This window comes from Antechinus flavipes, chromosome 2 (genome assembly GCF_016432865.1).
Source record: "Antechinus flavipes isolate AdamAnt ecotype Samford, QLD, Australia chromosome 2, AdamAnt_v2, whole genome shotgun sequence".
Classification (NCBI taxonomy): Eukaryota; Metazoa; Chordata; class Mammalia; order Dasyuromorphia; family Dasyuridae; genus Antechinus; species Antechinus flavipes.
This window is the reverse complement of record NC_067399.1, coordinates 331,120,784-331,145,613: the sequence shown is the minus strand read 5'-3', so window position 1 is coordinate 331,145,613 and position 24,830 is coordinate 331,120,784. Positions and strand designations below refer to the sequence as shown.

At 33.5% G+C, this 24,830-nt stretch overlaps 1 protein-coding gene and 1 long non-coding RNA gene across 4 annotated transcripts in view; one reads left to right on the top strand and one right to left on the bottom strand.

The window, feature by feature from the left end:
• Window positions 1-24,830, top strand: part of LOC127549600 (uncharacterized) — a 1,392,683-nt gene that overhangs the window by 842,643 nt on the left and 525,210 nt on the right. The window lies entirely within an intron of this gene.
• The window catches only part of MNAT1 (MNAT1 component of CDK activating kinase), a 288,411-nt gene that overhangs the window by 15,430 nt on the left and 248,151 nt on the right, over window positions 1-24,830 (bottom strand). The window contains exon 8 of one of the 2 annotated variants that reach the window (XM_051977776.1): window positions 3,826-4,025. The exons of the other annotated variant lie outside the window; for it this stretch is intronic. Within the exon in view, the coding sequence (XP_051833736.1) occupies window positions 3,965-4,025 (61 nt within the window). The 3' untranslated portion in view covers window positions 3,826-3,964. Of the gene's footprint in view, window positions 1-3,825; window positions 4,026-24,830 lie in introns of those variants that run through there. 2 annotated transcript variants of the gene reach the window in all.

The window sequence follows — 24,830 nt, the reverse complement described above, 5'->3', positions numbered from 1 at the left end:
TTTCCCCTTCTCTAAAAAATATTATTTATTAAGTGGGATGACTCTCTGAGAGGTGAAGAGTTAGGGAAAAAGGATAACTATGATGATGTAAGAAATAAGTTACCAATAAAAATAATTTATTTTAGTAAAAAATGAATTATGAATTAAAGGAAGAATCACCTTGGTTACAGGTGCACACAACAGGTACAAAAAAAAAAGAATATAATTTAAGGGTATACCTACATGATTGCTAGAGATTGTAATAGTCCAAATGCCACTATTAAGGCAGGTATTTAAAACAACTATATTTTGAATGTGACTCAGTACATTAACATCAACTTTTAAGCACAATACATCGGAATTTAATCATATCTTTCAGCTTCCAGTTTCTTTATATTTCATTCTTGTGGATATGCACAATCAATTTGTCATATCTTGTGGGTGCAGGTGGGGATTTTGAAGTCACTCTCATAAAAGATTAGATCACCAAAATCAGACATTGAAACATAAAACTACAATATTGTTTGATGCTCACTGCACCTGGTTATGTTGAAGGAAGGAGGGGAGAACTGAGGAGACCTCTAAGCATTTTACATATTCCCATATTAGTTCATGTTATTTTTTTTAACCTTTACTAATATTTCTGTTTTCTAATCTTATGCATTAATGCTTTATTTAATTTCTAATTAGCAGAGACTTTTATTTTCAACTTTGGGGAATGGAAAAGTTTGAGGAAATAAGCAGCTTCACTATCTTGCTCTCATGTGATCATTTGATATAGTTGTTCTGAATGAATGAATGAATGAATGAATGGATGGATGAAAATATCTGTATATGTATATTTGTGTGGAATAACCAGTTCTATTGCAGCAACATGAATGGTTACAGTCACTATGAAAGTTTTCCTCCTGGATCATTGCCTTATTGTGGTAAAGGTGCATGTACAACTCAATGTAACTAGGTATACCATGGAGGGTTATCTTAGATAAACCGGTCATACTTGAGAATTTAGACAAAAGACATCCATTGGAGAAGGAAACAGCAAACCAATTTCGTATCTTTGCCAAGAAAATTCCATGGACAGTGTTAAAATGATAAAAGATATGATGACAGAAGATAAGTCCCTCAGCTCCTATGTGGTTATATCTGGTGATAAAAGGAAAGTCTGATGCTGCAAAGATCAACATTGCACAAGAACCTGGAATGTAAGTTTTATGAAGTAAGGTGAACTGAATTTAGTCAAACAGGAGATGGAAAGTTTAAACATCAACACCTTTTGTGTCAGTGAATTTAAATAGATAGAATTGGGTGAATATAATTTTAATGATCATTATATATGCTACTGTGAACAAGAATCCTTAGAAGAAATAGAGTGAGAAAAGTAGTACTGGTATATACTCTCAAAAATTTCAGAATTATATCTGTTTTAATCCAAGGCAAAAATATTCAATATCACAGTGAGACAAGTCTATCCTTTAACCACTGATGCTCATGAGTCCAAAGATACTTATTTCTCTGAAGACCTATAACATCTTCTAGAAATAATACCAAAACAGTTTTCACATTCATCACAGGGGAGTTTAATGCTAAAATAAGAAATCAAAAGACAATTAGAGGGGGCAACTAGGTGGCTCAGTGTTTAGAGTACCAGCCTTGAAGTCAGGAGGACCTAAGTTCAAATCTGGTCTCAGACACTTAATACTTCCAACCTGAGCGACCCTGAGCAAGTCACTTAACCCCAACTGCCTCAGCAAAAACAAAACAAAACAAAACAAAACAAAAACAATTAGAATAATTGAAAAGGTTGGTCTTGGAATACAAAATGAAGCAGAGCAGAAACCAACAGAGTTTTGTCAAGTTAACTCTTGACACTCTTTTAATAATCCAAAAGTTAATTTTATACATGAACATCACTAAATAGTCAATATAAATCAGATGAGTCCTTTTCTTTTTTCCCTTTTATCTCTTTGGAATACAGACCTAGTTGTAGATTTGTTAGGTCCGAGAGTATGCATGGTTAAATAAGCCCTTATAGTTCCAAATTGTTTTCCAGAATGGCTGAATCAGTACCCCACTTCAGTAATATTCCATTAGCATTTTAATTTTCCTCCATCCCCTCCAACATCTGTCATTTTCTTTTTCTTACTTATTAGCCGATCTTCCAGGTATGAGGCAGTAGCTCAGACTTCTTTTAATTTGCATTTCTCTCATCAGGATTTTTTCATGTGATTATATAGACAGCTTTGGTTATTTTGTCTGAAAACTGTCAGTTTATATCTTTTTACCTTTTATCGATTGATAAAATTGTCTAATATATATTGATAAAATTATCAATTTTATTTCTATAAAATTTGGTCCATTTTATATGTGTTTGAGAAATGAAGTCTTTATCAAAGGAATTCACCTCAAAAATAATTTCTTTTCACAGTAAGGACTACCAACTATGTATTTCCCTTCATTCTATTTTCCCCCTTTATCTTAATTTCTCCTTTTACCCTGTCCATTCTCAAAAGTATTTTGTTTCTGATTTTTGCCTCCTTTAAAATAGTCTCTCTTCTATCAGCCCTCCCCCTACATACCTGATCTGATTGGAATACAGATTTCTACCACCAACTGAGTAAGTATATCACCCTCCCTCTGAGCTAATTTCAATGAAAATAAGGTTCACGCGCTCTCCTCTCTACTTCCTCTCATTTCCTTTTCCACAGCTATTTCAAAGGTAATTCTGAAGGCTGTAAATATTTGGCTCTTCCAAAGTAGGTATGATTTAGGGAAAGGTGTGTTTCTATTCTCCTGGACTCTGCACAAGTTTATGAGTGACCACAAAAGCACTCTTCAATCCTGAAACTATGACTGGGAGTTTCCTTATGGCTGCAAGCTCCACTGTACATCTCTACACTGGGACTAAGACCCAGTACTGTTACCCAGATCCAAGTATAGGTAATACAATAAATTCCTGCCCCTGGTGCTAGAAAAGGAACCTCTACAAATATCCTTCTGAATTACTGTGTGATCCCATTACCATCTGTGGACTGAGAGGCCTGAAACTACCACTACTTCCCTTGATTCAGTCATAGTGAGGCCTGATCCTAGTTTATTGAGGTCAGTCTGCATTGGTACAGTCTGCATTGGACTCCTGGTGCTGATTCTACCCTTCCCAATTAGGATTTAACAGGACAAAATGAAATCCCCTTGTATCTGTTGGGTCCAGTTTACCCCTAAGTAAGGTACAGAACACAGGAAGACTTTCCACCCCAACCAGCAGGCACACATCTCTAGTATACATGTATATTTGGCAATTATAAAGGATGTTACATCTACTTAAATATAATTTTATATAATTCTCTAGCAATCGCTAAATAAAACATTTTGACTTCTACTTAAGATGAAAAAGTGAATGGCCGTAGAGGAGCCCAGCTTTCACACACATACTCAAATTATTTTATTGATTTTTTTTAATAGAACTCACAAACCCTATACTTTCTTTTTCTAACTCCACCCCCACATCATATGCTTACATTTGAATAAGGGAAAAAATGATTAATATTTACCTCTATGAAAGAAGGAGTTTAAATACCACAGAGGACTTGGGAGTAGATTTTTCTTTGGTTATTTTGACAAGACTTAAGAAATGAGAGAAAATGGAGAAGAGGGATATACTAAGGGAGAAATAAAAAAGAAGATGGCATTTATAATTTCTTATAATCAGGTAGTAAAAAGATAATATGCAAACCTGATCTCTGCTGTTGTCTGGAAGACACAAAGGAAAACTGAATATATACACAGAGTTTTACTGAAGAATTGTATTAAACTCAAGCAAAACAAGCATGCAAAAGAAGAGGAAAGAAGGGTTTGAGAGTTTTTATTAGGGCAAAGAAAATTTCAGATTTAGAGATGGATCATCTTTATTAAATAAAGAGAGAAATAAAAGGGAAAAAAGAAAGATAAGAAGCAGCCTGTTTCAATTGGAGATCATTAGTTCTAATTATATTTTTTCTTTGTTTCTTTCTGCTCTTCTTTCTCTCACTTTTCCCCTCTTCCTCAGGCTAGGAGGAAAAAAGAGAAAGAATAAAAGAATCTGATTGAGGGAAACAGACAACAAACAATCATATTGGAATAGGAATAAGAAGAATTCAATCATACAGTAGAAAAGCAAAGGAGAATGGATTAGAAAGTAAAATCCAAGAATATTGTTTACAAGGAATACAAAACATAAAGATTCACAAAGAATTAAAATAAAGATTTGAGCAGAATTTATTATGCCTCCAGTGAACTCAAAAAAGCAAAGTGAAGCAAATATTAAGTGAAACAAGCAAAACTAAAAATAAACATGGTTAAAAGAATTAAACAGGAAAATTGTATCATTTTGGCATTATGAACAACAAAATAAATTCAGAACTTTCTATATGGAACAAATTGTATAACATCTTAGTGATTAAGAGGGGAAAAATTACTCAAAATACAGGAAGAAACAGAAGGCAATAATGTGGGATATTAAAGTATTCCTTTAGAATTAGACCAATTTTATATGAATATTATGGAATATTATTGTTCGGTAAGAAATGACCAACAGGAGGATTTCAGAAAGGCCTGGAGAGACTTACACGAACTGATGCTGAGTGAAACGAGCAGGACCAGGAGATCATTTCATTAATCACTAATTTCTTAATCACTAAGATGTTATACAATTTGTTTGAAATAGTCTACCAACATGTACCATTATAAGTTATTGCCAAAAAATTCAGTCTGCAAATAGAATTGAATATTAAAAATAATGTTATAATATTTCAAATAGAAGGAAAATATTTTCCTTACACATATGTACAATATTTCAGAGACCAATTCTTTTAGTACAGCAAAATAATGGTTTGGTCATGTATACTTATTGTGTATCTAATTTATATTTTAATATATTTAACATCTACTGGTCATCCTGCCATCTGGGGGAAGGGGGGGGGGGAAGGAGGGGAAAAATTGGAACAAGAGATTTGGCAATTGTCAATGCTGTAAAGTTACCCATACATATAACCTGTAAATAAAAGGCTATTAAAAATTTTTTTAAATAGAATTAGACCAGTTTAATAAAAAGATAAACAAGAAATAAAGATCTGAAAAAATTTCATAATAGCTAAGTGATAGATCATTGGCAATTACTAGATAGAAAGAGAAAGGAACGTATGCATTTCTTTACTTTGATACTTTGACACAAATTAGTCACAAACTGAGGTATAATAAACTCATAAAACTCAAAATATTAAATATTCTTTATATACAACAATGTAATAAAAATTGCAATCAATAAAAGATCTTTAAAAACATATTAAAATATATGTGGAGAAGAAATCATTTCATCCTTAAAAAATCAATGAGTCAAAGAATAAATCATAAAAAACAGTACAAATGTTAATCAAAGAAAATAACAAAGAACAACATATCAAAAGTATGTAAACCCCAACTAAACATAAAAACAATAATTCTAAAAATCAAAGACATTAACAAAAGTAAATGAAAAACAATTTTAAAATGCACTAAGGCAGCTAATTTCATTTTTAAAAAAAACTAATAAAATAAATAAATAAAAACATTAGCTAATCTAATTAAATGAAAGAGGAAAACCAAATGGCAGTATCAGAAATGAAGAAGTAATTAAAACAAATGAATAAGACATAAAGGAAATTATAAATCATCTTGCTCAATTATGTACTGGCTTTAATACTGTAACTTTAACATTAGATTCGTTTTACAAAAACATGGAATTCTACAAATTTCTTCTATAATAAAATTATAGTCTGAACAAAAAAGACAGAGATAAATGAATGTAGATGAATATTCATATTTAAAGTCAACACAAAAATACTCAATAAAATTGTTAGCAAAGAGGCTTCCTCCACAGTAACATATTTGAAAAGATCACACAATATGACCAGATTGAATTCACATCAGGAAATCAGGATCAGTTTGATATTAGGAAAATTATAAAAACAATAGACTATATTCACAAACAAAAATGTCAATAATCACATCAATAGATTAGTGCAAAGAATATAATTAAAACACCCGATAAAAACCTAAACATACTCAAAGTTAGGTGTCTGGGAAGATTTTTTTTTTTCATTCATAGGGATCCATCCTTATTTAAAAGAAGAAACAATAACAATAACAAACCTCAGTTTTACATTCTGAAAAGTGAATCACCAACAACTACTTAGAGAAATCTTTTGAGGAAAAAATGCCAAGGAAAGATAAATGTCACTGGATAAAGATAATTATATTTCTTAATTATAGAAACTGTTGTATCATGCACATGAAAACTGGTCACAAAATATCCAAAAACTCTAGCAATGATATCTGAAAAGAACCTGTGAATTCTGGCATAATACAAAAAAATTTCAAAGACAATTTAATTTTTAAAAATAACTTAATCAATGTGAGTACTCAGAAAACTTTACTCCTGTTCCAAAACAAAACTCTAATATAACATCCTATTCATTAACAGAAAGTAATGAAAGCAATAGAACTAAGAAGAAGAACCATATGTATAAGGAAAATATTTTCCTTCTATTTGAAATATTATAATATTATTTTTAATATTCAATTCTATTTGCAGACTGAATTTTTTGACAATGACTTATAATGGGACATGTTGGTAGACTATTTCAAATAAAAATACATATGACTCAATTTTTAAAAAGTTTTAAGAGTTTCATTTTATAAAATCTGTTAGAATACCTTGCTAAGCAATTCTATATCAATAAAACTAAATTTTTTCCACTTATAATAGCCCTATTAATCTATTACCATTTCTTAAGAGAAACCATTTCCCATTGGCATTCCAAAAAAAGTTTACCAAAGTCATAAAATAGGCTAGAAATATTGTTCTTAATTTTTTATGCATTACTCCAAAACATGCAAGATATTAAAAATATTCTGAATCTAAATTATACTTAATCCTCAAAGCAAATACATTGTCTCCTCTGGCAGCAACATAAATTTTTATGATGTTGGAAGTAAAGCCATTATATTTAAATTGATTATAAATTGATAATGGCAAGATAAAAGAAACCTTTTAAATAAATTCTTACTAACTAATGCCAACTGTGTATATAAATTTTTCTATCTTAAAAAACAAAGTAAGAATTGTTATAATTTGGGGGGTTAAGAGTATAATTTAATACTCATTAGAGGTCTAGGAGATAAACTATCACATTTGCCACAACTCAAAGGACATTTTTTTTGTATCAAACAGATATTAAATGTATCAGTATGCTTTAAAATATTAAAAATAAGGATAAAGTGCCAATAACATTACTTATAGAAATCAAAAGTGCTATAAGTGAAGAGTCTCATTTTTATTATATAGTTTCAACATAACTATTTACATTCATATATTTCAAAACTATTTAAACTGGTATGCTCTTTTTTTTTATTGTTTTGTCTCAATTTTTTCTTATTTTTTCTCAGTAATATTTTATTTTTCCAAATACATGTAAAGATGGTTTTCAACATTCAGTATTTTAAATTTATATTTCAAATTTTTTTCTTAACTCTTTCCTTATCTTTCCGTCTCCAAAACAGTAAACAATCTGATACAGTTTATACACATACACAATCTTTTAAAATATATTTCCATAGTTGGAAATATTATAAAAGAAAAATCAGAACAAAAGGGAAAAAAGTGATAAAAAAACAAACAAAGGCAAAAATACAATGCTTTGGATCCACATTCAATCTCCATAGTTCTCTCTCTCTAGATGCAGATTAGCACATTCTAACCTATATCTACTAGAGCTGTTCTTGGATCATCGTATTGCTGAAAAGAGCTGAGTTTATCATAATTGATCATCATATAATCTATTACTGTGTACAATATTTTCCAATTCTGCTCACTTCACTTAGCATAAGTTCATGTAAGTCTTTCCAGGCTTTTCTGAAATCAGCCTGCTCATCATTTCTTTCTTTTCTTTTTTTTTTTTAATTTTTATTTAATAATTACTTTATATTGACAGAATCCATGCCAGGGTAATTTTTTTTTTACAACATTATCCCTTGCACTCGTTTCTGTTCCGATTTTTTTCCCCTCCCTCCCTCCACCCCCTCCCCTAGATGGCAAGCAGTCCTTTATATGTTGGATATGTTGCAGTATATCCTAGATACAATATATGTTTGCAGAACCGAACAGTTCTCTTGTTGCATAGGGAGAATTGGATTCAGAAGGTATAAATAACCTGGGAAGAAAAACAAAAATGCAGATAGTTCACATTCGTTTCCCAGTGTTCTTTCTTTGGGTGTAGCTGCTTCTGTCCATCATTTATCAATTGAAACTCAGTTACGTCTCTTTGTCAAAGAAATCCACTTCCATCAAAATATGTCCTCATACAATATCGTTGTCGAAGTGTATAATGATCTCCTGGTTCTGCTCATTTCACTTAGCATCAGTTCATGTAAGTCTCGCCAGTCCTCTCTGTATTCATCCTGCTGGTCATTTCTTACAGAACAATAATATTCCATAACATTCATATACCACAATTTACCCAGCCATTCTCCAATTGATGGGCATCCATTCATTTTCCAGTTTCTAGCCACTACAAATAGGGCTGCTACAAACATTTTGGCACATACAGGTCCCTTTCCCTTCTTTAGTATTTCTTTGGGATATAAGCCCAATAGAAACACTGCTGGATCAAAGGGTATGCACAATTTGATAAATTTTTGGGCATAATTCCAGATTGCTCTCCAGAATGGTTGGATTTGTTCACAACTCCACCAACAATGCATTAGTGTCCCAGTTTTCCCACATCCCCTCCAACATTCATCATTATTTTTTCCTGTCATCTTAGCCAATCTGACAGGTGTGTAGTGGTATCTCAGAGTTGTCTTAATTTGCATTTCTCTGATCAATAATGATTTGGAACACTCTTTCATATGAGTGGTAATAGTTTCAATTTCATCCTCTGAAAATTGTCTGTTCATATCCTTTGACCATTTATCAATTGGAGAATGGCTTGATTTCTTATAAATTTGAGTCAGTTCTCTATATATTTTGGAAATGAGGCCTTTATCAGAACCTTTAACTGTGAAGATGTTTTCCCAGTTTGTTGCTTCCCTTCTAATCTTCTTTGCATTAGTTTTGTTTGTACAAAGGCTTTTTAATTTGATATAATCGAAATTTTCTATTTTGTGATCAGTAATGGTCTCTAGTTCATCTTTGGTCACAAATTTCTTTCTCCTCCACAAGTCTGAGAGATAAACTATTCTATGTTCCTCTAATTTATTTATAATCTCGTTCTTTATGCCTAGGTCATGAACCCATTTTGATCTTATCTTGGTATATTGTGTTAAGTGTGGGTCCATACCTAATTTCTGCCATACTAATTTCCAATTATCCCAGCAGTTTTTATCAAATAATGAATTCTTTTCCCAGAAGTTAGGGGCTTTTGGTTTGTCAAACACTAGATTGCTATAGTTGACTGTTCTGTCTTGTGAACCTAACCTTTTCCACTGATCCACTAATCTATTTCTTAGCCAATACCAAATGGTTTTGGTGACTGCTGCTTTATAATATAATTTTAGATCAGGTACAGCTAGGCCACCTTTATTTGATGTTTTTTTTCATTAATTCCCTTGAGATTCTCGACTTTTTATTGTTCCATATGAATTTTGTTGTTATTTTTTCTAGATCATTAAAATATTTTCTTGGAAGTCTGATTGGTATAGCACTAAATAAATAGATTAGTTTAGGGAGTATTGTCATCTTTATTATGTTCGCTCGGCCGATTCAAGAGCACTTAATATTTTTCCAATTATTTAAGTCTGACTTTTATTTGTGTGGAGACTTTTTTATAATTTTGCTCATATAATTCCTGACTTTCCTTTGGTAGATAGATTCCCAAATATTTTATGGTATCAACAGTTATTCTGAATGGAATTTCTCTTTGTATCTCTTGCTGTTGGGTTTTGTTGGTGATGTATAAAAATGCTGAGGATTTATGGGGATTTATTTTGTAGCCAGCTACTTTGCTAAAATTATGAATTATTTCTAATAGCTTTTTAGTAGAATCTCTGGGGTTCTCTAGATATACCATCATATCATCTGCAAAGAGTGATAGTTTGGTTTCCTCATTGCCTACTCTAATTCCTTTAATATCTTTCTCGACTCTTATTGCCGAGGCTGGTGTTTTTAATACGATATTAAATAATAATGGTGATAGTGGGCAACCTTGCTTCACTCCATTTTTTCCCCACTGCATATGATGCTTACTGATGGTTTTAAATATATGCTCCTGACTATTTTAAGGAAAAGTCCATTTATTCCTATGCTCTCAAGTGTTTTTATTAGGAATGGATGTTGGATTTTATCAAATGCTTTTTCTGCATTTATTGAGATGATCATATGGTTTTTGTTTGTTTGGTTATTGATATAGTCAATTATGCTAATAGTTTTCCTAATATTGAACCAGCCCTGCATTCCTGGTATAAATCCTACTTGGTCATAGTGTATTATCCTGGTGACGATTTTCTGTAATCTTTTTGCTAATATTTTATTTAAGATTTTAGCATCAATATTCATTAGGGAGATTGGTCTATAATTTTCTTTCTCTGTTTTCAGCCTACCCGGTTTAGGTATCAGTACCATGTCTGTGTCATAAAAGGAGTTTGGTAGGACTCCTTCAATCCCTATTTTTTCAAATAGTTTATTTAGCATTGGAGTTAATTGATCTTTAAATGTTTGATAGAATTCAGATGTAAATCCATCTGGTCCTGGGGATTTTTTCTTAGGGAGTTGATTGATAGTTTGTTCTATTTCTTTTTCTGAGATGGGAGTATTTAGGATATTTACTTCTTCCTCTGTTAGTTTAGGCAAGCTATATTTTTGGTGGTATTCTTCTATTTCATTTAAGTTGTCGAATTTATTGGCATAAAGTTGGGCAAAGTAACTCCTAATTATTGCTCTAATTTCCTCTTCGTTAGTGGCGGTTCTCCCTTTTCATTTTTAAGACTAACAATTTGATTTTCCTCTTTCCTTTTTTTAATCAGATTTACTAAGGGTTTGTCTATTTTGTTGGTTTTTTCATAGAACCCACTCTTAGTTTTATTAATTAATTCAATAGTTTTTTTACTTTTAATTTTATTGATCTCTCCTTTTATTTTTAGAATTTCAAGTTTAGTGTTTGACTGGGGATTTTTAATTTGTTCCTTTTCTAGCATTTTTAGTTGCAAACCCAATTCATTGACCTTCTCTTTCTCTATTTTATACAAATAGGCCTCTAGAGATATGAAATTTCCCCTTATTACCGCTTTGGCTGCATCCCATACATTTTGGTATGATGTCTCATTATTATCGTTTTCTTGGGTGAAGTTATTAATTATGTCTATGATTTGCTGTTTCACCCAATCATTCTTTAGTATGAGATTATTTAGTTTCCAATTATTTTTTGGTCTACTTCCCCCTGGTTTTTTGTTGAATGTAATTTTCATTGCATCGTGGTCTGAAACGGATGCATTTACTATTTCTGCCTTACTGCATTTGAGTTTGAGGTTTTTATGTCCTAATATATGGTCAATTTTTGTATAGGTTCCATGAACTGCTGAAAAGAAAGCGTATTCCTTTCTGTCTCCATTACATTTTCTCCAGAGATCTATCATATCTAACTTTTCTAGTATTCTATTTACCTCTTTGACTTCTTTCTTATTTATTTTGTGGTTTGATTTATCTAATTCTGAGAGTGCAAGGTTAAGATCTCCCACTATTATAGTTTTACTGTCTATTTCTTCTTGCAGCTCTCTTAATTTCTCTTTTAAGAATTTAGATGCTATACCACTTAGTGCATATATGTTTAATATAGATAGTGCTTCATTATCCATGCTACCCTTTAGCAAGATATAGTGCCCTTCCTTATCTCTTTTAATTAGATCAATTTTTGCTTTAGCTTGCTCTGAGATCAGGATGGCTACCCCTGCTTTTTTGACTTCACCTGAAGCATAGTAGATTTTGCTCCAATCTTTTACCTTTAACCTGCATGTATCTCCCCGCTTCAGGTGTGTTTCCTGTAAACAACATATTGTAGGATTCTGGCTTTTAATCCATTCTGCTAACCGCTTCCTCTTTATGGGGGAGTTTACCCCGTTCACATTTATGGTTAGAATGACCAATTCTGTATTACTTGCCATCTTGTTAACCCTGGTTTATGCTTTTCTCCCTTCTTTCCCCTTTCCCCCCTTTCCAGTATTAAACTTGTGAGCACCACTTGCTTCTCACAGCCTTCCCTTTTTAGTATCCCTCCCCCCACCTTAGAGTTTCTCCTCCTATCTTACCCCTTTCCCTCCCAGTTTCCGTATTCCCTTCCTCTTAGCTTATTCCTTCCCTTTTCACTTTTCCCTTCTCACTTTTCAATGAGGTGGGAGACGTTTCACCATAGACTGAATATGTCTTAAGATTTTTCACTTAAAGCCAATTCTGAAGGCAGTAAGATACCCACTATATTCATCCCCCTCCATTCTTTCTCTCAGATATGATAGGTTTCCTATGCCTCTTCATGAGATGTACTACCCCCACTTTGCCCTTTTTCTGGTACAATGTCCTTTCCACATCAATTTCTAGAACAAGGTATACATGTATTCTTTATACATCTATATAGTCGAAATATAGTTCCCAGGATTAATCTTTACCTTTTTAGATTTCTCTTGAGTTCTGTGCTTGTAGATCAAATTTTTTGTTAAGTTCTGGCTTTTTCATCAGAAATAGATGAAATTCGCTTACTTCGTTGAATGTCCATCTTCTTCCCTGGAAAAAGATGCTCATTCTCTCTGGGTAAGTTATTTTTGGTTGCATACCAAGTTCCTTAGCCTTTCGGAATATCATATTCCAGGCCCTTCGATCTTTTAATGTGGATGCTGCCAGATCCTGGGTGATCCTTATTGTGGCTCCTTGATACTTGAATTGGGTTTTTCTAGCCACTTGCAATATTTTTTCCTTCGTCTGAGGGTTCTGGCATTTGGCCCCTATATTCCTTGGTGTTTTGATTTTAGGATCCCTTTCAGTGGGTGATCGATGAATCCTTTCAATGTTTATTTTTTCCTCTGTTCCTATGACTTCTGGGCAGTTCTCTTTGATAATTTCCTGGAAAATAGTGTCCAGGCTCTTTTTTTCATCATGCTTTTCTGGAAGTCCAATGATTCTCAGATTGTCTCTCCTGGATCTGTTTTCCAGGTCTGTTGTCTTCCCCAGAAGGTATTTCACATTCTTTTCCATTGTTTGATTTTTTTGGATTTGCTTGACTGATTCTTCTTGTCTCCTCGAGTCATTCAATTCCAATTGTTCAATTCTGATTTTCAGTGAAGTATTTTCTTCACTCACTTTTTAAAAATCTTTTTCTAATTGTCCCATTGAGTTCTTTTGTTCTGTGGAATTTTTTTCCATTTCGCCAATTTTGTTTTCCAATTCACCAATCCTATTTTTCAAGGATTTTACTTCTTTATCCACTCTCTCTTTAACTGACTTCTCCAGGCTCTTTTGCCAAGCCTCCCTCTCCTTTTCCCAAGCTTCCCTCTCCTTTTGCCAAGCCTCACTCTGCTTTTCCCATTTTTCTTCTAGCTCCCTTGTGAGAGCCTTTTTAATTACTTCTATGAGGTTCATCTGTGCTGAGGAACAGATGATCTCCTCCTTTGGGGATTCACCTGGAGACAGTCTGTTTTTAGTCTCCTCAGGATTTAGAGTCTGCTCTCTATCTGTATAGAAGCTGTCAAGGGTTAAAGTCCTCTTCAGTTTCTTGCTCATTCTGTCTAATAATCAAAGACAAACTAGCAAAGAAAAACAGAAAAAACTGGATTCTTTCTTTGGGGGAGGGGCTGGGTGGTGTTACCGAGCTTCCTCTACAGACTGCGGGGGGGGGGCGGGGGGGAGGGGGGCAGCAGTGAGGCACTAGCCTTACTGTGCTGCGCCTGCGCTCTGAGATCCCAGAGCATGGTGAGTCACTGGGGGGGGAGGGGGGGAGGTAGGGGGGGACATCCAGGTCCCGAGAGACTCCAGCTGTTTGGGGTTGTATTCTTCACCCCCAGTGTTTTTAGCTTCTCTGCTGGGCTGCTGACTTGCTGCCGGAGCAAAGTATCCAATCCTGTAGCGAAGCTCTCCCCACAGAGACGGCTGCGATCACTCCCCCCTCCCCCTCCAGTCTGCTCCCATGCTCTCACTGCCGCTGCCCGCCGCCTGCGCCTGATCTAAAACCATCCCAGCCCTCCAGTAAAGACAGACCTTTCTTGGCGAATCTCAAGGATGGCTTCTCTTGGTAACTATTTGTGGGGTTTTTTTCAGTCAAGCATTAATTCAGAGGCTTGTAATGAAATGGATAGTGAGAGAAAGTGTGGAGCTACACAGCTGTGTGCCTCCTCTCTGCCATCTTAATCGGAAGTGCTCATCATTTCTTACAGAATAATAATATACCATAACTTATTTAGCTATCCTCCAATTGAGCATCCACTCAATTTCTAGTTCCTTGCCACTACAAAAAGAGATGTTACAAATATTTTTGCACATATGGGTTCTTTTTCCTCTTTTATGACCAGGAGTAACACTACTAGATCAAAGAGTATGCAAAATTTTATAGCCCTTAGGGCATACTTCCAAATTACTTTCCAGAATTGTTGGATCAGTTCACAAGTCCACCAACAACACATTAATGTCCCAGTTTTCCCACATCCTCACCAGCATTTATCATTATCTTTTTTCTGTCATCTTAGACAATCAGAGAGGTATGAAATGATACCTCAAAGTCATCATAAAAATAGTCAATTTTCTCTATTTTTTAAGAAATGAAGCCTTTATCAGAAACATTGGTTGTAATTCTTTCCCAAATTTTCTGCTTCTCTTCTAATCTTGGCTGCATTAGTTTTGCTTGTACAAAAACTTTTTAACTTAATAGAATGAAAATTTTCCACTTTGCATTTCATGATGTTCTCTAATTCTTCTTTGGACGTAAATTCTTTCCTTCTTAAATTCTCTTTCTACTTTTGTAAATAGCCTTGTGATGTATAAGTTTATATAACTAAGGTTTATATCCAAAATGTTGGGGTTTGCTTCTAACACTCTTTTTTTTTTTATGAGTAGTTATCTCTTTTTTAATATATTACCAAGAACTATTTTATTACTTTCATTAGGATAAAGATAGGAATGGACTTATACTTTTTTCCTATAAGATTCTCCTAGATGATGAAACATCCTTTATCATTTTAGGGTGGCACCTTCTTTGGAACATATAGAGGCTTAGAGAGTTTCTTAGAGCAATAAAAATTTAAATGACTTTATCAGGGCGACATAGCTAGTTTGCTATGATAGAGGCAGTACTTGAACCCAGATTTTACTATCTGCAAAATCAGTTCTCTGTCTACTATGTCATACTATAGGACTAAAACTGTAGTTCAAATATAATTGTTAAAACATATAATCTTAGTTTAGCTCTGATGATTTTCATGTTTAGAAAACTTCTTACTGTAAATATGATTGTAGCAATTTCCCAAAGACAATAAAATAAGTATTTGGTCAGCTAATGAAAAATTCAGCCTGTGCAATTAAGCAGCTAATGTGAAGACATTAATCAGAACTTCAGTGCTTCTAAGTACTATTTACCATCATCATACAGATTCAAGTGCTTCTACTCTCCAAGGTGTTACAGTATTCTATTTGAAGGTATAATTTGTAGGAACATTTTCTAACTTCTTAATAGAATGAATTCCTATTGTGTTCATTCTGTGGTACACAGAAATGCATTATTGAGACACAGTAAGATCTGTATTCTCCCACCATGGAAAACTTATCAACTATACAAGGTTTTAGGTAATAAGATATTCTTTGCCAGAAAAAAAGACAGATAGAAATCAGTTTAAGCAATGACCATTCCCTTTATTTCTATTAGTAGAAGAATTTAGCTTTCAGATGTGATACTACAATAGCGCAAATATCATTTAAGCACGAATGAATAGCCTGGCTCCAAAATAAAAATGCTTTGATCTGTACTCTTTCCTTACCAGCCATAGGGCATAAGCAGATTAACTATCACCTGGGGGTCTCTTTGACAATTCCTGTGTAACAAAAGATTCCATTTTCACTAGAGAAGTGGGATTACATTTATACTTCCATTCTACTGTTTATACAGGAGGTGAGCATGATCTTTTTATACAAAGTATAATTTATAAAAGAATTTTTCTAAAAAATATTTTAATGTGTTTGATTCTTTATAAACAAATGATATAATCCCAGTCCTTAAAAACTGAACTTTCAAAGTAAGTTTGAGAAAAAAAAGAAAATTTCCTAACTATGTAAAAGTTCATGAAAAGTGCTTCTTACATAAGAAAGTTTAGAGTATACCTCAAATGTGACAAAGAACTATCTGAATATAGCAACTTGGATATTCTCCACATTAACAACAATCACATTTATATAGTGCTTCAACTTTTACAAAGTGCTTTCCTGAAAATAGCTCTGTAAATTGGGGACTGTAATCATTACTATACTTCATTTAGAGACAAATAAACTTAGATTAAATGGACTATTCAGGGTAGTATAGTTTATATGAAGCCAGGATTATCTCTGATTCCTTACTTTACTCTCCATTTCTTATGCCACCATATGAATCCAAGTTCATCATTATTTAATGTCTCAATTAATGTAACAGCCTCTTAGCTAGTTTATGTGACTTCACTCTTGCTCCCGTCATATTCTGCCTACTGCTACAAGTCTTTTCTTAGAAAGTGCCATGAACTAGAGATTAGGAGATCTGAGTTTTAGTCTTTGTCACTAATAAACTAATGGTTTATTTTGTTTTTTTGTGCCCCAGCTTCATCATCTGTAAAATAAAGGAATTGACTTTGATAATATTTGGCAGCTTCTAAAGAGAGATGATTTTGGAATATGATATTTCACATTGTGCAAAACAAGTATTACTCCATAGGGGAAAAAGAGATTTTTAATAGAATAGAAAATTATCATGTATTTTGACACCAGAACTGAGCAGGAGCTTTGAAATACAAACAAAAGGGACAAGAGAAACTTAGAAAAGTATATTTAATTCAACAATTGTAAGACTCAGCCATGTTGTATTCTTTGTGACTCCATGGACTATAATGATATAATGTCAGTATTTGTGTGTGTGTGTATGTGTGTGTGTGTGTGTGTGTGTGTGTGTGTGTGTGTGTGTGTATACGTGCGAGCACGCATGCTTGCACTGAGGTAATTGGGATTAAGTGACTTGCCCAGGGTCACATAGCCAGGATGTGTTAAATGTCTGAGATCAAATTTGAATTCAGGTTCTCCTAACTTCAGGGCTGGTGCTCTATCTACTGCACCTCCTAGCTGCCTTAAATGTCAATATTTTAGTAAGTGGAGAACAAATGTCCCTGAAACAGCTTCAAAATTTAGGAGGTAGAATTTTTTGAAATTGAAAACTATTGAAAAATAATCTTTAAATTTCCTAAAGCTGATTGTGACAAACATCTTGTTAAATACTATACTAAGTAGACAATCTCTTAGTTGAGATCAATCCACAAACATTGAGTGTGTACTATGCCCCAGTAATAGTATAATTCATATGTGATCAAAATTTAATATTAATGTATATAAAGTCAATATTGATTCAGTATTATATATTTATTATGCATTATCCGTTTTACTTGTAAACTTAGACTGATATTTATTTTGACTTTTTAAAAATAGAATAATTATATATGTCCATGTATACCTAATACACATACATGTATATGACTGCAACTAATAATTCAAAGTATAATGATGTTCTAAAGCACTCTTCAAACCTTAAAGTACTCTGTAAATGTTGGTTATTTTTAATGCTAGCTGTCCTAACAATTTGAAAATGTTTTGCTTATAAACATCAGATACTTTCTCTGACTTAAGCATTTTCAGTTTTTTTCTATAGACCTTGTAAATTTTCATAAACTATTTTTAGTTTTTTAAGAAAGAATATTGCCATCTATCTAAAATGATCAGCAAGCATTATAAATAATAGGAATAAGCTAGAAGCATTCTCAATAAGAATAGTGATGAAACAAGGCTTTCTATTATCACCACTATTATTTAGTATTGTACTAGAAATGTTAGCTTTAGCAACAAGAGAAGAAAAAGAAATTGAAGAAATTAGACTAGGCACTGAGGAAATAAAACTTTGCAAATGATATGGTATATTTAGAAAATCCTACAGAAACAGCTAAAAAACTTCTTGAAACAACTGACAACTTTGACAAAGTTGTTATATAAAATATAATTCATACAAGTCATCAGCATTTCTATATGTTTTCAACAAAGCTCAATAACAAGAGATAAAAAGAGAAATTTCACTTAATATAAGTGTACTCAATATAAAATATCTGACAGTCTACTGCCCAAGATAAATCTAGGGACCATATAAAAACAATTATAAAACACTTTGTAATATTCTTCTCTAAAATGTAATATTGTCTGGGAGCAGATTCCTTGTAGGGCTTCTGGAGGCAATCTTAGTTTCAGTTCAGTGTAATCACCCCAAATGCAGCCAGGAATTAAAAGTCCAAATCCTTTATTTTTTCTTTCCAAAGTCTTGTCTCTTTTCCTGGGGCCTGGTTAGCTGTAATAGAGGCCTATCTCTCTCCTTGGTTCCAGGAAGCTGCCTTCTCTGGCTTGTGAATCTCCTCGACTGAATCCTGGCTGAGGCTCAGAGCCTCTACTGGGCTTCTGTCCTCTAGTGGGCTTGTCCTTCCTGGCCCTGAGACCTCTTCCTCATATATCCCACACTGAGTATACACCAATCATTATATCACTAGGAAACCATTATTTATTGTAGGATTAAATCAATGCTAAACTAGATTTAACCACTGTCTCCTCAATTCCACTTAGTATCTTGTTTCAAGTTCTGGTCCATAACATCTCCTTGTAGGATCACATCAATCATACTGAACCATGCTAAATTAGATAATTATTGTCTCTATCAATTCAAATGACTTAGCATCTTATAAGAATCCTAACAACACTTCACACAAGTCATATCTAAACAATTGGAAAAATATCAATTGCTCATGAGTATATTGAGATAATATAACAAAATTCTACCTAAACTAATCTACTTGTTCAGTCTCAAATTAATCAAACTACCAAAAAAAATTTACTTTATAGAGCTAAAAAAAAAACAAAAAAAAAAAAACACAAGAATCATCTGGAAGAACAAAAGATCAATAATATCAAGGGAAAAACACAAAGAAGGTGGTTTAGCTGTACCAGACCTAATATAATATTGCAAAGCAGTCATAAAAACGATTTGGTACTAGCTAAGAAATAGAGTACTGAATCAATGGAATATGTTAGGTACACAAGATACAATAGTCAATGACATATAGTTATCTCCTGTTGGATAAACCCAAAGACTCCAGTTTCTTGGATAAGAAGTTACCAACAAAAATTGCTGAGGATACTGGAAAACAGTATGTCAGAAACTAGGTGTAGACCAACATCTAACATCCTATATCAAAATAAGGTTAAAATGGATTTGTGATTTATACATAAAGGGTGATACTATAAGTGAATTAGGAGAGCAAAGGATAGTTTACCTTTCAGATCTTTGGAGAAGGGAAGAATTTATTGGCAAAGAAGAACTAGAGAACATTAAGAAATGCAAAATGGATAATTTTGATTCTTTTAAATTAATTTTTTTTTGTACAAACAAAACCAATATAGCCAAGATTATAAGGGAAACAGAAAGCTGGGGGAAAACTTTTTTTACAGATACTGTTTATGACAAAGTCCTCATTTCTGAAATATAAAGAAAATGGAGTCAAATTTATAAGAATACAAGTCATTCCCTTATCCGTTTATCAAAACGGTAAAGGATATGAACAATTTGCAGATGAAGAAATTAAAGCCATTTTGAATCGTATGAAAAAATATTCTAAGTCACTATTGATTAGAGAAACGCAAATTAAAACAACTCTGAGGTACAACTTCATACCTTTCTGATTGGCTAAGGTGATAGGAAAAGATAATGATAAGATGTGGGAAAACTGAGACACTAATATATTGTTGATAGAATTGTGAAATGATCTAATTTTTCTGGAGAGCAATTTGGAACTATATACAAAAGGCTATCAAACTGCATATCCTTTGATCCAGCAGCATAGCTATTGGATCTGCATCCCAGAGAGATCATGAAAAAGGGAAAAGAACCCACATGAGCAAAAATGTTTGTAGCAGTCTTTTTTTTTTTTTTTTTTTTGTAGTGGCAAGGAACTGGAAACTGAATGGATACCCATCAGTTAAAGAATGGCTGAATAGTTATGGTATGTTAACATAATGGAATATTATTGTTTATAAGAAATGATGAGCAGATTGATTTCAGAAAAACCTAGAAAGACTTGCATGAGATGATGTAATGCCAGAAAAACTGAGGCAAGATAGAGATTACAGAGTATTTAATAATTAATTTAAAAGGGAGAGATTTACTGTGACCTAGTGGATCTATTGTTAGGTTTCAGGGCTGAATGAGACTATCATCTCCAAGAATCCAGCAAACACTGTGAGTTCTCAATAACATATATACACATGGCTCATACTCAAGGGGTAGACAGAGGCAGGGGTGGAGTCAGGGTGGTGAGAGCTGGATGGGACTCTGACAAGATGAGAGGGTGACAGGAGCAAGCCATTGAAGATGGGATGACATAATGGGGGGAAGAATCCCAGAGATGGGGAGAGGTATCTTGATAAGACAGTATCTGATATTCTGATAGCTTGAGACAGGAGAGGCATTCTGATATTCTAAAATATAAGATCTTTTATCCTTATCAAATATTCTGGTTAAGAATCCTGTTTTGTAGGATTGAGCAGAACAATTATAAACTGAGGCAGAACAATCAGGGAAACTAAATCACGATAATTAGGGAAACTGAGTCAGGAAAATAAAAGAGAGCTGTTGCATAACAATGATACCAAATGAAGTGAGCAGAACCAAGTGAACTTTGTACACAGCAACAAATAGATTATGTGATAAACAAATGTTATGTGGACTTGGCTATTTTCAACAATGAGGTACGAAAGAGCCATCTGCATCCAGAGAGCAGACTAAGACGACTGAATGTGAAGAATAACATAGTATTTTCACTTTTTTTTGTTGTTTGTTTCTTTTTTTCTAATTTTTTCCCGTTCTGATCTGATTTCCTTGTGCAGTATAATAAATGTGAAAATATGTTGTTTCACATATATTGGATTACTTGCTCTCTAGGGGATGGAGAAGATGGGGAGAGAGGGAGAAAAATTGAGTCCAAGGTTTTATATATATATATATACACACACACACACACATATACATATATATGTATGTATGTATGTATACATATATATATCTTAAATTTCATTTTCCTGTTAGAGAAGATTAATTTACAAAGCTTTTTAGTACTTCTAGTTAGCAATGTAGATACCATATAGGGAAGTGAAAATTTGTCGAAGTGTAAAAGAATGGGTTCGTTATAATAGAGATTATATTAATACAGAAATCAAGGTAGACAAATGGCAAGTGTCAAATTTCCAGCATCAAAATGAGAAATTTATATTCACTTTACTTGTCAATGTTCACATTCAGATTGAGTTCCAAAGAAACACATAAGTCTGATGAGGCAAATGGTTCCCCAAGTTTGCTTTCTTCTCATTCCTTGGCTCAACGACAAACAATTTAGACTGCAGCAATCCAAAAATGTGCATGCTTTGCTATAACTCTAATTTGCTGACAAAAGGAAAAGTCACAGAGCTCCGAGTTTTACTCATGAATTCAGAATCCTTAGTGTGATTCTGCTATTTAACAGTTTTGCATGAAACATATTACTAAAACAATAAAATGTAACCCCCTACTTTTGACCTAGAGAGCATTCTAATTGTATAATAAATAAAAGGCTTTAAAAGTCAAAAAGACTCCATATATACCAAAAACATTCATAGCACTTTTTAATAGTTGCAAAACAAAAAATAAAACCCTGGAAACAAAAGGGGCACTCATCCATTTGAAGCTGAACAAGTTGTGGCATAAACTTGACTTTCCTCTATCTGATCATAATCATCCATTTATCCATGTCTTACCATGTACTTTTTATTTACCAGGATCCAAAATCTTTCTACCCCTTACTTGGTACTTTCTCATGCCATTGCTCCTGCTCTGATTTTACTCTCTTTCCAATCTCAACCCTACTAGTTAACCAATTAAACTCTATGTTATCATTCACTATCATTCACTATCATTCACATTCAAATCCCCTGTCCCCTTACCCAATCAATGTTTTTCTGCCAAAACCCTAGCTCTGGATTATTCCTATCATCAATTCCTCTGCCACAGGAAATCATATAATTATGCTAATTGGATATGCTACATATTGATGCTATTAAACTTTCACCTGGGTCCTCACTGACACTGAAATTTAATTCCCTAACATTCCTCTCAAACTCTCTTCCAAACCTCCTTTCTTCTCAAGTTTTCCATGCATTTTTCTCTCAGCAGAAGTTCTTCCACATTAGACTTGAGAGCTCCTGAAGAGACGGCATTTTATTTTAGTATATCTAGGCTTTGTTCAATGCCTGGTATATAGTAGGCCCTAAGTAAATGCTTGTTGACTTGTTTTGATGAGAAAATTGCAGCCATTAAAACTAAGTGAGTTCAGTCTTATCTCTTCTTAATCTCAAAAGCTAACATGTTGATATCATATCTTTCTTTTTCCTCTTTTCTCTTAGTCTTTGATAATGATATGGCCTTCTACAGGCAAAGGTCAAATCCCTCTATGTGTGCCATTAATCTCAACCCCCACCTACCTTCTCTAACAGAAAGTCCTCTCGAATTTATGACCAAAGAAGAACTAGAGATCACTATTGACCACAAAATAGAAAATTTTGATTATGTCAAATTGAAAAGTTTTTGTACAAACAAAACAAATGCAGACAAGATTAGAAGGGAAACAATAAACTAGGAAAACAGTTTTACAGTCAAATGTTCTGATAAAGGCCTCATTTCCAAAATATATAGAGAATTGACTCTAATTTATTAGAAATCAAGCCATTCTCCAATTGAAAAATGGTCAAAGGATATGAACAGACAATTCTCAGATGAAGAAATTGAAACTGTTTCTAGCCATATGAAAAGATGCTCCAAGTCATTATTAATCAGAGAAATGCAAATTAAGACAACTCTGAGATACCACTACACATCTGTCAGATTGGCTAGAATGGCAGGGAAAGATAATGCAGAATGTTGGAGGGGATGTGGGAAAACAGGGACACTGATACATTATTGGTGGAATGGTGAACACATCCAGCCATTCTGGAGAGCAATTTGGAACTATGCTCAAAAAGTTATCAAACTGTGCATATCCTTTGATCCAGCAGTGTTTCTACTGGGCTTATACCCCAAAGAGATACTAAAGAAGGGAAAGGGACCTGTATGTGCCAAAATGTTTGTGGCAGCCCTGTTTGTAGTGGCTAGAAGCTGGAAAATGAATGGATGCCCATCAATTGGAGAATGGTTGAGTAAATTGTGGTATATGAACGTTATGGAATATTATTGTTCTGTAAGGATGAATACAGAGAGGACTGGCGAGACTTACAAGAACTGATGCTAAGTGAAATGAGCAGAACCAGGAGATCATTATATACCTCAATAACGATACTGTTTGAGGATGTATTCTGATGGAAGTGGATCTCTTAGATAAAGAGAGCTTTGATTGATCAAAGATGGACAGAAGCAGCTACACCCAAAGAAAGAACACTGGGAAATGAATATAAACTGCTTGCATTTTTGTTTTTCTTCCCGGGTTATTTATACCTTCTGAATTCAATTCTCCCTGTGCAAAAAGAAAACTGTTCGGTTCTGCACACGTATATTGTATCTAGGATATATTGTAACCTATTCAACATGTAAAGGACTGCTTGCCATCTTGGGGAGGGGGTGGAGAGAGGGAGGGGAAAAATCGGAGCAGAAGTGAATGCAAGGGATAATGCTGTAAAAAATTACGCTGGCATGCATTCTATCAATAAAAAGTTATTTTAAAAAATCAAATTTTAAAAAATAATTAATAGGAGCAGAGGTTCTGTTTTCATGTGTCCAATGTTTGGGACAATAGGTGTTTTAAAAATACTTGTTGAATGAAGAGAAATTATGAGCTCACAGATTTAGAAGAGGCCTTAGTCACTTAGTCCAATATTCTTATATAACCCAACTGAAGAAACTGAGATCCAGAGAGCTTACATCACCTTCCCCAAGGTCATACAAGTAGTGTCTAACACTGCTAGGATTAAATCCTAAATCCCCTCCCTGATTCCAAGACCAGTAATAAAGTTACCACTATACCTCTTTACCTGTTTTATAAATCTTAAAATGCAATTAATATAAATGCTAGTCGCTATAGTTATTCTTTTCACCACAGTTATCAACTGACATAATCAATATAAATGCCAGTTGTTACTGTTATAACTAATAATTAACAACTGGCATTTATATTGTTAACAATAAAGCCAGTGAAGCAAAAAGATTGGCTACCATGGTATTACAGATAATAAATACCAAACAAGACCAAAGAGGAGCCCCACAGGGCAGGAAGACCTGTTCATAAGAAAATCTCCTTCAGGGCTTTCTCATAGTTCATGTGCAAAATTTTTGAGCAGCAATTATTCCACATGAAAATAACCTATTGTTATGTAATGATATACACATTATCACATATTCACTAATTCTGCTTTTGTTTTTAATTTTTTGTTCTTTATATATTAGTTTCTATGAAGTAGCTCATACATATTTTTCCTTATAAAAGACCAGGGACTTCTAAAATACAGCTAGTTGAATAAAGAAAGCATA